Genomic DNA, 16,655 nt, shown 5'->3' on the forward strand with positions numbered 1-16,655 from the left:
TATATACACCATAGAAGAAACCAGGAAGATGGGATTTATTTGTTTACACGTTTTCCGATTACCAACGTATTCTCGACACGCGACTGTCTTTTACGGAGATTTGCCACATGTCCGCGTAGGGGAATGCGAGTGGAGGTTGAACGATCCATCTACATGGAAATGTTGACATGATCTTCAATGCGGAGTGCATATCACATCAACAACCATAACACCATCCAACGAAAAAGACCACAGCTAGGACCATAAAATGACCACGATATCCAAGGCGATATCACACCATGTACGACTTCGACCTTCTCACCCGAACGATGGAAAGCCCAATCCCGATAGTATCAAGATTAGTGGGAATAGTATTAAAGCATTGAACAAGGAAGGGGACAAAAGATACCATTTCGAGTGAGCTAGTACACTCGTGTCTGCTATTCAACAGCTCACTATCCCTTGATGGCAGTCTTGATAAGTGTCACGGCCAGACCAGTACGCAGGAAGAGGTGTTCCATAGCGTACGACCCATGTGAGTTTGGTCGCCTATAAAAGTTCGTTGCCGCTGAACATGGGGGTTAGCATCGAACAAGCGTACAATGGCCAGGTAAGCTTCGAGACCTACCAGATATGACCGATAGCTCACACAAAGACGATTTTAGAACCTTACGATCTTCACTTACGGAGTGACAGGATCAGGTAAAACACATGTAAGCTCGACTCCCAAGCACTTCACAATCGCGTTCGTATGCCTAATACTACTTCACAGACTATGCAGGGATCCAGAGAAGACCCAGGGATCATACCGAGGACTGTGCAAGTGAGCTTAATCATCACGTAACTGGGTAGGCCTCCAAGCTCATCAATCATCCCTCCAGGCAATCTTTCGCCAACGATCGGAGCCGCGTTCATCAACGTTGAGCATTGCTTTTTCTTACGTAGTGAGTAAGGCACTTTCGTTTGTTGAGTTTCGCATTTGATTTGATTGTCGTTGTATGGAAGGAAATACTCAAAGACGAGGTATATGATCTCTTAGGTGATCGGTCCGAGGTAAGTTGGCTCTTGCTTTGATCATACCGATTCATTGGCTTACCCTCCCTTTCTGTCATAGCCACGAAAAAGGGATATAAGGATGTCCGCCGAGGGACTGAATATCATTCCAGATCTGATCGTACAACCTATCAACTCTGTGACAGAGTTTGAAGTTATATACGAGTGAGTCGCTCACTAGCTGTATATCCTTCTTCGTATCGTTAATTGACCATATCTCGTAGGGTTGCCGCCAAAACACGTAAAACGGCTTCTACCAAGCTCAATTCGTCCTCATCTCGATCGCATGCCATTTTAACGCTCTATCTCGATATACTCGAAGACGGCAATCCGTCAAATCGAAAATGTGGTAAGATTTGTGTAAGCTGCAGTTGGACTGTCCTTTAGTCAAATTGTAGCTTACTGATTTTATAGTTGGCGGATCTTGCTGGATCTGAGAATAACAATCTCACTGGAAATAATAAAGAGAGAATGCGAGAAGTGAGTGGTAACACTTAGAAATGAGTATTGACAATCATGACACACGATTGTAGAGCTCTGCTATCAACACATCCTTAACAACCTTGGGCAAAGTAGTAGATGCTTTGAACCTGAATGCTGAGAGGGGAAACCGAGATTCGGCGGGAGTATTCGTCCCTTACAGGGAATCGAAGTTGACCAGATTGTTACAAGGTACTTGAGACCAGCTGTCCTCCGGTAACCTTGTGCCAACATGACTGACTGCTTTTTGATGTTAGATGCTCTTGGAGGTAGTTCTCAGGGATTGTTAATCTGCTGCTTGGCTCCTGGCGAGAAGTTTGCTAGAGATACGATCAATACTTTAAAGTTGGTTACTTCCTGAATGTTAGTCGGAAGTAGCTGATCTTCCGAGCTCATCAGGTTCGCAAAAAAATCCAAATCTGTCGAAAACCGATTACCAGTCGCAGACAATAGTGAGTATTTAAAGTGGTACCTTGTAGTCAGCTAATGGTTCTCGTACAACATGGATACAGGTCAACGAAGAGCTTCCGCACCTCTTCCTCGCGCTATCAAGCCGATCAATACTAATGCAGCTCTCAAAGTGCATGTCGCACCCAGACAGTCTGCACCAACAGGCGGTCGAACTGCCCTGTCTAGTATTTCAACTAATTCGAGACCAGCAAGAACGATGATGGGCAGAAACCAGACCGGAAAAGAGAACGATCTGGGGGTTTTCGTCAAGCAGGAGAAGGGAATTGATATTAAGGGGTTGACAGATGAGCAGCTCAATCAAAAGGTTGGTCATCTATCCGGCTAGGTCTTTCTTCGTTGAGCTAACGGTCTCGTACAGATTCAAGAAATTGTCAGTCAAGAGATAGAGAAGGAGAGGAATGACCCTTCCACCACAACTCAATCATTAAATGTCGTTTTCGAATTGCCTAAAATTGAAATGACGAGAGAGGAGATTGATGTGGACTCCTTCTCGGCTGAAGAAAGAGAAACAAGAGCCAGGGTGATCGTTTCTCATGCTAGGAAATTACATCATAGGTATGTTCAGCTATTATATCAAGCACTTCCATCATAAAACACAATAGCTGACAATTCCTCCGAAATTCAGGGGCGATGTTCAACAAGCTTTATCGCTCTACAAGAAAGCTTACGAGTACGTACCGACTAATAAGAAATTGTCAACCAGGTAAGCTACAATTAGAAGTCCATGCGCGGGAAATAGCTTATTTAGAATGTGTGATTTAGAATAACCGAAATACAACTTGCTCTAGAAGGTATATTACCTCAAGGTACGAAGGTAGCACAACAGAAAGATGAGATGAGGAAGAGCGGGGTGAAGAGATGTTTGGGACATTTAGATAATCTTGCTGATATCAGTCAAGAATCCCCGATGAAGAAAGGGAAATGCTAAGGCATCCATTAAGAATAGAACGACGCAAAGACAATTCAAGGGAACGATCTTAACGACACGAACAAAAATGAACTGGCTTATGATGGAATGATTGGAAGATTGTGTATATATATTGGCTTTGGTAGTTGTGATAGTACTCTGCTTTTCTTGCTCGCTCAACTGTATAAACATTGCTTCGCTTGTTGGTATTGGTTTTGCCTCATCTGTATATAATTGCTTTCAGATTGAATACCCCATATGTCAAGAAATCATGATCACACCCTGCCGATTTTCATGCACAGCACCTGCGTTATATCCAAATGGCATGTCTTTCATTTTCATCAGGGTATAAATGCTACTATAATCTAATTCTGGTATATATTCATATATATTTCACGATCTGACACCTCTATCACCTCAGAAGAGCTTGAACCTTCTCATCATCACCTGCCCTTCCCTTCCTCAATAGCTCCCTAGATTCTCTAGCAGGTCTCTGAATCGAGGGACCACCTTCACTACTCGATATGGACAACATCACCTTCCTCGTTATATCCTCTATCACACCTAATTCATATAAGGTATCGGGCGTTTCCTCAAGAATGTTCAATATCATCAGACTTGTCAATGCTGTGGGCTGATAGTCCGCCGAGGCCAAGAAGGTCTTTACAATACTTTCGATTGAGGGTGGATCGCTAAATCCTAATCCGGAAACTATACGTGATACCGATGTATTGTAATTTTCTATCATTGATAGAGACACCAGTATCAGTATCACGATAGCTGTATGCTCGGACAGTATTGACTTAGGAACTTACCATTCCTTCCTGCTGTGAATGCCTCTTCGACCAACTCTACAATTTGAGCCTTGGCACCTGCCCCGATATTCTTTCCTGCGCTCTTACATACAGCCGCAAGAGCGTTAGCCATAGAAGGTGCGATCTCGTTGTCACCCGATCGGATACCTCCTATCAGCTCGGTAATCAACGGATCGACACGAGGCTGGCAGAGCAAGTCAACACGATCAGCCTGGAAGTCCGGGATTGTGGATGCATGTGTTACTTGAGCATACTCACCTGATGTTTCATCAATGCACCAAGACCAGCAGCAGCACGATTCCTGACTGATACAGCCGCAGGGTCGGATGCGGATTTCACGAAGGTTCTCGTGAGTTGAGGGTGGAAGGGTTTAACCAATTGAGGCACTTCTTCCAGTAATACTGTAAGAGTGATCAAACTAACATCACATCACGCACGACCAAACATCAGCTGACTGATAATTCTCATGAGAAGATAGGAAGTAAACCTACATCGCAGATTTGATTTGAGGGGCAATAGCTTGGCCTGAGATTACACGGATCAAAGGACCAGTCAATTGGATGATATAAGGTTTGATGGCAGCTTCGCTAGTCCTCTGTACCAATTCTCCTATACCCAAAGCAGCTTGTTCTCTCTGTTCTTGCGTACCACTCAACACACCAGCCAACAGGATTGGAACGATCGATTGTACACCTTTAGGTCTAGAGAAACCGGGAACAGTTCGCCCTGGTGCACCAGAAGATTCGATACTCCTTCTTAAGGGAACGACCAAATCTTCCAATTCATCTTTATCAACAGTCTTGACGAAATGTTCCAAAGCTTTCCAAGCTGCGGTGACGACTTCTTCCGTCGAGTCGTCAAACAAGGTAATGAGGATTCGGATCCAATCAACTCGGTATTCAGTCGTATCAGCTTCGTTGACTTGACACATAGTTCCGAATACGTCACATGCGGTAGCTCTGCGTACGGGGTCAGGATCTTTGGCCCATCCAATAAGAAGCATTTCCAGTAGGTGTATACCATCGGAATCTTCAACTGAAGCAAGTAACGATTCGATGGCGGAGTTGAGCTCCCCAAGGACTTCTTCGTCCTTCTCGATCTCCAGCGATTTGACCAAAGCGCCCAACACCGTGTCGAGTCGCTTGTTGAGAGCTGAACCAGCCACTTTGACAAGCTGACCCAGGGCTCGTGCGTTGAAGGCCGTGATGGGCTGGGCGATGAGCGTGGGGATGAGGACAGGGAACACGCTGTTTGCTCGTACCTACAGGCACATGATTGTTAGCTTCTTCCAGTAACCTCAGTGTCAAGTCACAATGCAACTTACACTCATAACCTCCTGTAAGGCCTTCAAAGCCGTTTCGGAAGTCTCTCCAGGGTTTCTCATAGCTTCTAACAGCGTGGGGATAGTCTGATCGATAGCTTTTGCACCCATGTAATGCTGCATGGCATCGAAGGTTCGCGCGGCAGCACTTCGCACGGAAGGTTCCGGATCGACCAAGGCGGTTCTGACTGACGAGATGATAGTATCCTCGTGATCTTGGATAATATCTTTGTTGGTAGCGGCCATAACATCTGCGAAGGCCAGACAAGCACCCTCCTTGCTTCGAGCATCGGGTGATGCAATAGCCTTCTGTAAGATAGGGATGATCTCGCCAAAGATACGTTCTCCATTCTTTCGACATAACTCGCCAAGAGTTCGAGACGCGGTCTGTAATGGGTCACAGTCAGTATCCAGCTCATCAAGTCTCTATCTATGACTCACCTCTTGTTGGTCGACTTCGGGACTTCCCAAAAGTGACATAATGAGCTGCATGAGTACAGGTAAGATCTCTCTTGTGGTTCGTGGAGTGTCTGGGGGAAATCATATATGATTAGTATATTGACTGATTAGAACCGCTTGAAAAAAGCTCACTTTGCACAAGAGCTTTCCAAATGTGGATAGAGGCTTGTCTGACGATGGACACCGCATCTTGACGAACGATGTACAGTGTCGCCAGTACCCTGTCTCTTCTCTCCTGACCAAGAGCCTCGAGAAGGGCTTTCCTCGCCACATCGGCAGATTGGGCCGGAGCTTCGTCCTCTTCCAATTCGACCTTTCCACTGATACCTGTGACTCGGTACAGGAGTTCTCCGGTAAGTGAGATAGAGGATTGCTACGGTCTATATCAGTATCTATGCTGTGATAGCGTTGGGCGTTATTGCGACTCACCCTGATTCTCCAAGATACATCGATCATACCCTTCTCCAATTCCGGTAACAGCAAGTCGATAGCTTTCGAAGAGTAGTTGGCAATAATCATCTTACCAGCACGCATAGATGCTTCTCGTACTGCAATCATGCAAAATGTATCAGTGAGAAACTAGTATAGTTTTTCGGAGATCTACACTTACCATATTCTGAATCATCAGCCAGACCATTGAGGATAGGAGGGATGACTCTACCCAAATGAGGAGCGAATCGATGACCAAACGTAGCAGGCAAGTAAACCAGGAGAGAGATGAATCCCTCTCTGACATATGGTCTTGGACTTGCTGTATTAGTGATGATTTCCGGTAAAAGTCCTTCCAGCTTCTCCATACCCAGACCCGACAGAACTTCCGATAAACCTTGAGCTGCACCTTGTCGGTCCACTCCGCTGGTGTCCGATCGAAGGGTTTGTAACAATTCTTGAACGAGATTGGGGAAGTTGGTTTCACCCAATCTCTCCACCAAAGTACCAAGCGATTTAGCTGCAGTCGCTCGCGCCTCAGGAACAGGATCGACAAGGACTTCATGGACCAATGGCATGAGCTCGTTCAAGTACGGTACCAAATCACGGGTCTCGGTGAGTGACGCCATGTTACCGACGATCTGAGCAGCTTTTCGTTTGGTCTCGGATGATCGTTGTCGCAAACCACGATCTATGATGGGCATTACAAGAGCAAGAGAAGGAGCGTCGAGGTAGTGCTCAAAGGTGGTCTTGAGCAAGGTAGATAAAGCAGTGTTGGTCCTCGCTGTAGGATCGGCAAGAGCCTTCATCAAGGTATTCTGGATAGACTTGACTTCAGGGTTGTTGAGCACTTCTCCGAACCGTTTCAAGCTGGTGTTGGCAGCTGATTTGACCTGTGCGTGAGCGTCGTTGACCACACCTGTGAGGTGAGGGATAATGGTGGGCAGGGAGAGGGACAACTGTCGAGGAGCACAGAACGCCATAGCACTGCGAAAAAAAGTCGTTTAGCTAATCCGTCATGCGAATACAGCTGTATTTCCAGCTCACCCCAATAACTCAATAGCTCCTTTCTTAATTCTCCATTGCTTCTCTTCCAGAGCATCAAGCAGAGTAGGCAACATCAATTTGACACAGTGACCGGATATCTTCGACATGATGACCTTTGAGGCATCTTGGGTGGCCTCTCGCACATCGCTGTTACCGTCACCAAACAAAGCGAGTAGCTGTGGTACAAGCCTGCAAGAATCGTCAGCTCAAGCTTCTATATGACATTACGATGGTGTTGGCTTACTCAAGAATGTAAGGTTCTAAACACCGTTGTCAGCTATGTTGAGTAACCCACTACAAATGGATCGACTTACCGAAGACTTTGCCAAGCGTAGAAGTCAATGTTCTACCAAATACAATCATAATTAGCTGCGATCGCTCTTTGATATGAGTCATACTCACTCATAAGCAAACAGTGCACCTTGTCTACTCTGATAAGCACTTTTATCTTCACCCGCTTCTTTCAGCTTGTCCATTAAGTCGTAATCTTTCAAACTCTGCAATCCTCTTCCTTTCACTATTCCCGCAAGACCATAGGCCGCTCCACGCCTAGCAGCGTATTTGGCACCGGTAGACAACGTAGAGAACAACCGATCAACAAGATATTCAACTTCTTCTTCTGACATTCCAGCGACCAGAGGGGGAAGACAATCCGCTACGGCCGATTGTACAAGCTCCGATGGGGTGTTCAGCGCATCCACCAATCGATCGACTACTTGTGGGATACGTGAATCTGATGAATCAAGATGTCTAGCTAATCTACCGAAAAGCTATGTGCAGAACTGTCAGTAATGCGGCTAGGGATTGCAACAGCTATCACTCACGATGACCACAGCTTCTTTGATATAATCATCAGTTTCCGAACTTGGGGTTGCCGAGCCCAGATAATCTTCGAACCGCTGCATCAGCCCAGTAACGGCTTCACCACCATGTATATCGATGATGGATATAGCTGCGTTGAGCATAGTTCGTCGGACTTCTGAATGTCGATCACCGAGAGGTTCTTGCTTGATCAGGAAGTCAAATATGGGGGAGATAAGGGTCGTCGAAAGAAGCGGAGCGAGCTTTTCAAGAGCAGTAGCAATGGCAACTCTAGCTTCCCAAGGGTCAGGTCGATTGACAGTTTCGGGGATGACCATACCCTATAGTTGTATTGTCAGTTTGGCTTGTTGGCTTTGCACCATGTGGACTTACAAATCGATCATACTCTGGTACCAGCAATTTGGCTTTCTCAGCGTAGAGCTCCTGCAACCCTCGTATAGTGGGTTCAACTTGATTAGGATGCTGCTCAGCACCATCGGACAAGGCTCGGGCACATCCAAGTCTGACAGCAGCACTTCCGTGACCTGTTCAAAGCGTCAGCTGTCTGAGTGAAACACGATTTGTTATAGGCAAGCTCACTGAGGTAGCGCAAAAGCGAGTTTAAGTATGTCTCTGGCAGATCCAGACCATTGTCTTCCCAGATATGTAAAGCTAGATTGGCATTCTGTTCGTCATCATCGTGGATAGCAATCCACAATTCTTCCGAGTAGTCAAGCTCAGTCAAATCGACAGGCTGTCGTTCAACCATCAGCATCGATAATTCACATATCAGAAATGAACTCTACTCACTTGCAATGCCTGCAAAGCAGCATTTCTAACATTCGAGTCTTTTGACAAAGTACCAGCGATCATTTCTAATATTTCAGCGTGACTCGCGACATCTTTAATGGCTGCACCGAGATCGGCAAGAGCGGACGCTGCGTCTTTAGCGAGTTTGGAGTAGGTGCCAATTACATGTAGCAGATCCCGGATAGTTTGTAGTCGAGGATAAGCGTTGTTCGTGACTGTGAACATAGTCAGCAAGTCGATCGATTGGAGTAGTTGATCATTACTTACATTCTCCTACGCAAGCGGCGATGATATTGACGACCTGTTGTGCAATTGTCAGCTTATTCATGAGATCTCGGATCCTGATAAGCTCACCAAGATCAGCTGCTCTTGCGCTTCATCACTTTGAGGAGACTCTGTCCCAACTCCTCCTTTCGACACTACTTGAGTCAAGAGTAGACTAGTCAAGGAATATGTCGTACTGTCCAGAGGAGTCTGTTCGGCAATGAAGTGGATCTGATGCAGTAAACGTGTGACGAGTTCTGAGCACACAGAGATTAGCCGGAGTTCCGTACTTAGTAGGAGCTGACCTACCTCCCACTGGTTCTTCTAAGTAATCTTCAGCTACTAGAGGAGCTTCATGACTCCTCAAGATAGCAGCAGCCAACATCCGTCTCGTTTCACCCAATCTCTCCGCAGCAAGGGTTCCAAGACCCTATAGATCAATCAGCCATGGCTCAATGACATGAGTTCAAGACGACTCACAATGAACACTTCAAACGCCCTACCATCCACCAGGAAATGCCCAGCGCTGAACACACTAGCCAGTAATACTTTGGCCATCTCGTCTACATGCTTACTAGTCTCTTCTGACAGACTGTTCGTAAGAGACGCAACGAGCTCCACACCTCTTCTCAATTGCCCTTGTACTTTGGCTATCTGACTTCTGACCTCCGCTTCCTTAGCCAGCTGGGCAGTGACAAGCGCTTGATCCTGTTTCGACAATTTACCACCTATCTGAGTGGACTTCTTCTTAGCTAGCGAATCTCGGATCTCCTGTTCCCATTTCTCGGTAGCGTAATCTTTTCGATTCTTATTTTCCGGTCCAGAATCTTTCTTAGGGTTCAGTACTAAGAATGATTGCAATAGTCAGCATTTATCCCTCATCGATCCCACGACTTTGGTTCGACTCACCATCCACAAATAGCTGATCTGCGGGTGTGGCCCAGATTCCTCGTTCTTCCAATCCTATAAAGTCTAAGCTAGCTGGATCAAGGTCTTCACGCAGCCTATCGAGGATTGTGGTGACATAGATGGAAGGAGCGATGAAAGCCAGAGTCGTGACGGCATGGTACGCAGCTTCCGCCAATCTCGGATCCTACCACGACATCAGCTTAAAGTAGGTTTGATGCTTGAGAAAAACTCACCTCTGGCGGCGTTCCCGCAGCATCCCAAAGGTTCTTCAATATCCTGTCCTTCTCACCAATGGCAATCACAGCAGGATCAAGTCCGAGACCTTGGACCAGGCTGATCCATGATATTTGAGCTTCAGGACTGATTTCCGGATGATGAGCAAGGACTATATAATCGACTGCTAAATCCTCTAGAACGAGCTTGTCCGTTTCGGGGGATGCAACGAATATAGCTGAGAGCAATCGTCCGATATCTCGAGACTTGGAGGTGACGGTATCATCGTCTTCGGCTGAGACTTTGAGCTTCAATGCTGCTTTGCGCTCATCGTGCGATCTCAACCATGATTTCAACGCTTCCCTGAAAATACGGCTAACTTGCTTAGGGCTCTTCTTTACCAAAGAGGATACGACTGATAAAGTCTCTCGACGGATCGCGGTAGATTTGCTTTCGAAAGCGAGGTGAATGAATGTGTGACCGATTGCGATCCTGTTGTCGAGATGTCAGCTCTTATCCCCATTCATGCTGAATGATGGGTCAACTTACCTAGCCGCACCGGTGTTAACCTTGGTTGCCGAGGATCCGACTATACTTTCTAAAGACCTCAAAAGCCATTTCTCATCTTCCTCCGCTGGTAACTTGATATGCACTTTATCATTCAGTAAGAATGAAGGTTTGGGCGAAGTAGCCAGAATACCCTCCAAAGCTGGACTTCCGGTCAACTTGGCCGCGGCTGGGATGCCGTTAAGCGGTCCAAGGGCCAAAGCGAGAGCTACATATCCTTCTAAGAAACCACCTGCATTAGCTGGTAAGCATGCTGAGGCAGCTTTGAGATTGACTTCCAACGCTGGGGCAAGCAGCCCTAGCAGCTTTTCACCTTCGACCGAGAACTGTTGACCGGCCGACTTTACGGTCCAGATAGCTTCTCCTATAGCGACTGATAATCCTCGTCGAGTAGGTATCTTGGTCGAGTTCAGATCTTTGACCAAAGCGGAGCTTGCGGCTGTTGCGACAGCTTTATTGGAAGTGAAGAGATGCGCGAGGTGAGGGGTAAGAGCAGAGTTAAGGGCGTGGAAAGCAGGTTCATTGCCTTCTTTGGCCACTAATCCAGGTAATATATCGACGACTATCGATGATACAGTATCGGAGGGAGTGAGTTGCGACGCCATGGTGAAGAGGATTGCACGATGTTCTGGGCTCGCTGTTTTCCCGGTTTTCGGCAAAGCGAGGATGTCGGTTGCGATTTTCGCTTGGACTTTTTCGTTATTGCATCGTCCGAGTATAGCTCGCATGAGAATGACGGATTTGGCTCTCGTCTCGGCATTGGATGACTTGGAGGATGACAAGGTGGAAGGGACGAGTTTTGCAGGAAGAATCGGCGATATATCGTGTGGACAAGTCGTAAGCAGATCGGCAGTGACTATGAAGTTAGTCAGCTTAGGCAACATAATGACTATACATGTAGCTTACGCTCGAGAGCATGTTCCGGCGATCTCAATAGCATCTTCTCTGCTGCAGGTATCAACCTTTCCACCAAGATATCGTAAGTAACGAACTCCGCCAAAAATTCGGATAGAGCCGTCTATATAAGATGTCAGCTTGATTCTGAAGCTCACATTTAAACAATTGATCTTACAGAAGCATGTCGCGCAGGAGCAGTCTTAGAGCTCAGTATGTTTGTACTGTAGTAGGTGATGATGGCATCCTAACAGAATATACTCATCAGATCAACGTAGCTCAGAAATATTCTTGGTACACCCACCTTCTCCTTTTCAACGATTTCCCTGCCATCCTGCGAGTCACCTTCTTTCCCATTTCCAGCTGGTCTAAGCCTGAGTGCTACACCGATCACATGTGATATGAGGACGGCCAATCGGGAAGGGACAGATGCGGATCTTGTGAGAAGAGAATGCAGTATGGCAGGAAGAGCAGGTCGTAGCTAGGCATGAGAGAGGTCAAATCAATCTGTATTGCAGTCAATGACAATGTGCTTACCTCTCTCAACACTCGCCATGTCCTTATGCCTGTTTTCTTACGCATTCGAGCTACTCTTTTGACATAAGTCATTTTGTTCTGCGCTAGACTCATAGCATCCAGTACTAAAGCTAAGCTCAATGACAAGTCCTGTCCTTGACTTGAAGTGACGAAGGTCTCGGCAGGACCTCGAGAGATAGCAAGCGTGTGAAGAAGGGATAAGGTGAGGAATAAATAGGCGAAGAGCGTTCGAGGAGGGATACTGATAACCATACAATCAGCATCTATGTCAGTAGTTGGGTTGTTGTTTGGTAACGCTTACACTTTCGTTGGGTTTGCTGCCTTTTCCACCTCGATAGTAGTCCACTTGACAAGCTTGTCACCAAGCTTTAATTTTCCCTCGCTACCTTCTGGAGCCTTCTCATCTCTTTCAACTAGCTCTTGGAGAATCTGCACCACATCGTCGATGTGATCCGTATCCGTGAGTAAAGGAATACAAGATAGTATCGACGTCATAACAGTTGGTACCTGTGATGATGGAGGAGCTGCAGACTAGAATCAGCCAAGGCGTCTGATATGCAGCCCATACTCGATATTCAGCTTACATTGATCTGAAACGTAAAGATATCTAGCAATAAAAGCCCTTCTCCTCTTCTTACTTCTATCCATTAATGAAGGTCGTAACTTTGTTCCTATCGATTCCCAATCCACCTCCACCTCTCTCTTCCCCTGCACATCGGTTCGATCATCATCTTCATCTACTTCATCATCGTCGTCTACTGCTCCGTTAGGTCTACCGTCAGCTGATACTTCCGATTCGGACTCGTAAGCTTCTCCAGCATCGGTTCCGTCGTTCTTCTTGAGCCACGATCCGACCTTTGTTTGCGCGGACATGCCGCTCTGGGCTTGCAGCTTTCTATGGGTGTTCTTTGGGACCGGAATCTTGAGATTATCTATCAGTGGGTCGGATTGATAGGGAAAGCAGAGAGTGGGTGGTAGGTATACAAGGTGATGATATAGGTATATAAATGTCTATGCTTTGAGATTGGGAATATGATGAATGTCTGAACTTGTCAAATTCAGGACCAACTCACTCGATGATTGATTTGGAAAAATGTGGAGACTCCATTCGGATCCGAGAGGTGCGTTGTCATAAAGCTTATTTGAGCAGCCCATTTCAGAAGGGAGTCTCATTTTCGCGAAACTATCGGTTAGCTGTTTTGTTAACGCCGATGGTGTTTTCAGTCTGGTCATACAAGTGCCACATTACCCATTTGAGTCGCTTGGTGCATGGCATGGGATCGGTTTGCATGCAGCTAGCAGCTCCCTTAGGACACACTCTCGCTCTCGTTGACAGATTTTGTTGAAATCGTCAATTGTCACTAGCTAGGTGTTGCTTCTTCATCCATCAAAAGATAGGTCGATAAAGTAAGTCCCCTATCACTTGTATAGCTCATCACTTCCTCGTTGTCACATACTCATCCGACTTTACTACTTGTCCAGATGCCTACCCGATTCTCCAACACCCGAAAGCACAGAGGTCACGTCTCAGCCGGTCACGGTCGTGTAGGAAAACACAGGAAGCATCCGGGTGGTAGAGGTCTTGCTGGTGGTCAACACCACCACAGAACTAACTTCGACAAGGTTAGTAGATTTTTGATACGTTGGATCATGCTGGATGGGAACTGGAAGTGGAAGCAAAGGATCACTTCGGTGGGGATTTAGGGGATGATATGATATGGGAGGGATAATGCTTTCTGAATGTGGATGGGTTTAAAAGATCCGTATCGGCCATTAGAGAAGATGGGATCAGGATCAAATGGATGGATGGGAGCTGCTCAAAGATTAGGGAGAGAAACGGAGGATTGATGATTGGATATCATGCTGATTGTGCTCTTCGTATCTAGTACCACCCTGGTTACTTCGGTAAAGTTGGTATGAGACACTACCATCTCCTCAAAAACCACTACTACAAACCCACCATCAACCTCGACAAAGTGAGTTTTGGGTTTCGTTACATCGGTTCGAGATAGGAATGATGGAAACTGATGGGAATTTATTTTTGTTAAATAGCTCATCTCCCTCCCCGAAGCTAAAGTTGATGCTCCCGCCGGTACCGTCCCAGTGATTGACCTTGTCCACCTTGGTAAATTCAAGCTCGTGAGTGATTCTCAACTCTTCCAGTTTGCTGTATTGGTGCAAGCTCCGTTCTACTCGTGAACCATACTAAATTGAATTTCTTGCACACACAGCTCGGTAAAGGACGAGTCAACCAACCATTCATTGTCAAGACCCGATTCGTCTCAAAGTTAGCTGAAGAGAAGATCAAGGAAGCTGGTGGTGTTGTCAAGCTCGTCGCTTAAATAGATGAGATATGATAATGGATTAGGTTTGGTTTCACTCAGACTTAGGGACGTGGATGTTGCAGCCAAGGCATGCAATGTGTACATGATAACGTGAGCGGATATGGTTACACCAGTTACGCGTGAACATGGTTCTGGACTATTACGTTCGTTGGAAAATGAAGAAGGGATTAATAGAGTGATGATGAGTGCGGTGTGAATTGATGGAAGAGAATAAAACAGGACGGAATTTCCATCTAAGCATAGATATCCAGCTCATCCTTGAGGAAGATAGCTGTTACCTTACTATTATGTCTGTACCTCCTTCGGCTCCTTCCAACATCTTCATACAACATCAGCGTGATTACACAGACAAGGTTTCACTATCACTGCTACAATGAGATATTATACAATAAGTGTCAAACTTATACGCCCGACAACTATCACCATCGAAGAAATCCGAAGGTCGTTCCTCACTGGTAATAGTTTCAATGACCATCTGATCGTCCATCAATACTAACACGGAGAACCGAAACCAGTAGATGATTCAATCAGTCACCTGATATATTGATATAATCAAAAAGTAAGACATCTTCAATACTCACCTCAAGCCTCAAACAATTTTTTCAGCCTATCGTGAAAGTGACTCTCTTATCTGCCTTCGGACTTCTTCTTTGTTTTGCCATTACATCGTTCGACATTACTTACTAACCTCTTCAAGAAATTCTTATTATGCGATACCTTCCACTTTTTAAGCGTTGTATCAATCAATTCTACTCCTCTTAAAGACCCCTCTTTCTCCATTCTCGAATGAAGTGATAAACTAAATTGATTCGTTCCATTCTTAAACACCTTATCTTCATCTTCGGTATGCTCGTCTTCAAGGCCATACCTTGTATGAACCTCATCAATCTCACTAAATCCAACTGACCTATCGTCCCTATCCCAGATTGAACTCGATCCAAGTTCTGAGCCTCTTTCAGACCTTGCAATAGCAATTCTCAACGCTTCTCTTCGTTCCTCCGTCCTAGCATCATTCCTTTCCTGGACAAAGTGCCAGAACGTCGTAGTGTCCAGAGAAGGATCAAGGTACTTGGATCTATCTTCTGGTTTTCTTGTTGTGTGTATTATATATCCAACTTCTTTATCTTGTGGTTTGGGTTTAGGTTTCTTCTGATATGGATGGAATCGTTTGGGTTTAGAGGGATTTTCTTTCGATTTTTCGTGTTCCTGAGTGTTGATTTCTTCGCCAAGGGTGAGGTGTAAGTCGATAGGACAGGGAAATAAGGGATGAGACGGTATTTTTGCTGTGGGAGAATCGATGGTCCCTGTCCCTGTCCCTGTATTATCTGGATTGAGAGGTTTCCAAGTCAATGCGAGATACGCGAGATTCATTGCTAACTCATCTTCGAAGATGAAATCCTTCGGAGGTGAAGAGGCTGGTAAGACGTTACTAGTAGATTGATGAACAGGGATGCTATTGAAAATTCCTAGAGGGGTGTTGAAACCATCTGACAAAGGAGGGGAAGACGTCTCGCAAAGATCGATATCCATCGGTTCTGATTCTAGCGGGATTAGGGGAGTTGGATTGATGGGCATTTTGGAGTGTGATACTTTGGTTGAGGTGAGGTCAGGGGACAAGAAAACAAGATCACCACACGGAGAGAAACTTCAACCATGGTAAGAGGATGAGATGGAATTAGAAGAAGGAATCGATATTACGTTCACCAGACTGCAGTCTGTGCGAATGAATAGGGAGTTTCAATTGACCCCTCAGTAGTTCAGTGGTATGTTTATCGAAGTCACCAAAATGATCAGTTCCATTGTGGTAGAGCTTGAGAGCACAAGATTCTGTTATGTATTATACCTCGCGTGCCTCGTATCTACAAGAGGAATGAGAACAACTGTCGATAGAGAAACTGAACATTGTGGAATGATCGTTTGATGACACATATATACCTTGACACAAGGAATTTCTCTTTCGTTCGATGAAAACAGAGTCGCTGATGGGTGTCTGCATTCTGAACCAGACGGAACAGAGGTGCATTACGCATGATTGATGGGGATACTCCCACTTTGACATTACACATTCCAATACCGTAAGACACAACAGGAATGCAATTCGATAATACACTACGAACGGGAGATTATGAAATCTCAGCTACACTATATATGTACACAAGAATAACTCGCGAGATCAACTAGGGTGATTTAGCTACAGATGATGGATCTATAGGTACGGGACCCTTCTTCCTAAAGATCAGATAACTCCTAAGTACCATATGTCGCTTGATAGCTGCTCTACATTGTGCGATCCTTTCGTTCACCAACACTTCTTCTCGAGTAAGTGTATCTTTAAATAGCCTTGTGCATGTGAG

The 16,655-nt window shown here is 45.7% G+C and overlaps 4 protein-coding genes across 4 annotated transcripts; 2 read left to right on the top strand and 2 right to left on the bottom strand.

The window, feature by feature from the left end:
* Positions 1 to 247: 247 nt before the first annotated feature.
* On the top strand, positions 248 to 2,911 carry L199_008367 (uncharacterized protein; the record flags this gene model as incomplete). The annotated part of the gene is made up of 17 exons (XM_064894048.1): positions 248 to 396; positions 452 to 514; positions 565 to 589; positions 645 to 692; positions 752 to 802; positions 861 to 923; positions 985 to 1,032; positions 1,094 to 1,197; positions 1,257 to 1,392; positions 1,447 to 1,512; positions 1,566 to 1,704; positions 1,770 to 1,857; positions 1,912 to 1,964; positions 2,025 to 2,287; positions 2,342 to 2,538; positions 2,609 to 2,686; positions 2,746 to 2,911. 17 exons carry the CDS (start codon positions 248 to 250, stop codon positions 2,909 to 2,911), a joined length of 1,737 nt encoding a protein of 578 aa, XP_064750120.1.
* A 391-nt stretch (positions 2,912 to 3,302) lies between these two features.
* Positions 3,303 to 12,829, bottom strand: L199_008368 (uncharacterized protein; the record flags this gene model as incomplete). Its single annotated transcript, XM_064894049.1, has 30 exons — positions 3,303 to 3,631; positions 3,706 to 3,889; positions 3,964 to 4,123; positions 4,197 to 4,966; positions 5,030 to 5,413; positions 5,468 to 5,556; positions 5,618 to 5,858; positions 5,915 to 6,033; positions 6,096 to 6,901; positions 6,962 to 7,150; positions 7,206 to 7,221; positions 7,276 to 7,307; positions 7,364 to 7,731; positions 7,786 to 8,103; positions 8,156 to 8,307; positions 8,363 to 8,516; positions 8,573 to 8,787; positions 8,840 to 8,873; positions 8,927 to 9,093; positions 9,146 to 9,266; positions 9,317 to 9,681; positions 9,746 to 9,929; positions 9,979 to 10,450; positions 10,508 to 11,381; positions 11,432 to 11,543; positions 11,598 to 11,666; positions 11,724 to 11,900; positions 11,957 to 12,197; positions 12,258 to 12,480; positions 12,541 to 12,829. The coding sequence occupies 30 exons, from the start codon at positions 12,827 to 12,829 to the stop codon at positions 3,303 to 3,305; spliced, it is 7,854 nt and encodes a 2,617-aa protein (XP_064750121.1).
* A 609-nt stretch (positions 12,830 to 13,438) lies between these two features.
* L199_008369 (uncharacterized protein) lies at positions 13,439 to 14,298 on the top strand (the record flags this gene model as incomplete). Its single annotated transcript, XM_064894050.1, has 4 exons — positions 13,439 to 13,579; positions 13,843 to 13,932; positions 14,009 to 14,095; positions 14,188 to 14,298. The coding sequence occupies 4 exons, from the start codon at positions 13,439 to 13,441 to the stop codon at positions 14,296 to 14,298; spliced, it is 429 nt and encodes a 142-aa protein (XP_064750122.1).
* Positions 14,299 to 14,928: 630 nt separating this feature from the next.
* Positions 14,929 to 15,876, bottom strand: L199_008370 (uncharacterized protein; the record flags this gene model as incomplete). Its single annotated transcript, XM_064894051.1, has 1 exon — positions 14,929 to 15,876. The coding sequence occupies one exon, from the start codon at positions 15,874 to 15,876 to the stop codon at positions 14,929 to 14,931; it is 948 nt and encodes a 315-aa protein (XP_064750123.1).
* Between the last annotated feature and the right edge of the window lie 779 nt (positions 15,877 to 16,655).

The sequence above is a fragment of the Kwoniella botswanensis genome, chromosome 3 (assembly GCF_036426115.1).
Source record: "Kwoniella botswanensis chromosome 3, complete sequence".
NCBI classification, from domain to species: Eukaryota; Fungi; Basidiomycota; class Tremellomycetes; order Tremellales; family Cryptococcaceae; genus Kwoniella; species Kwoniella botswanensis.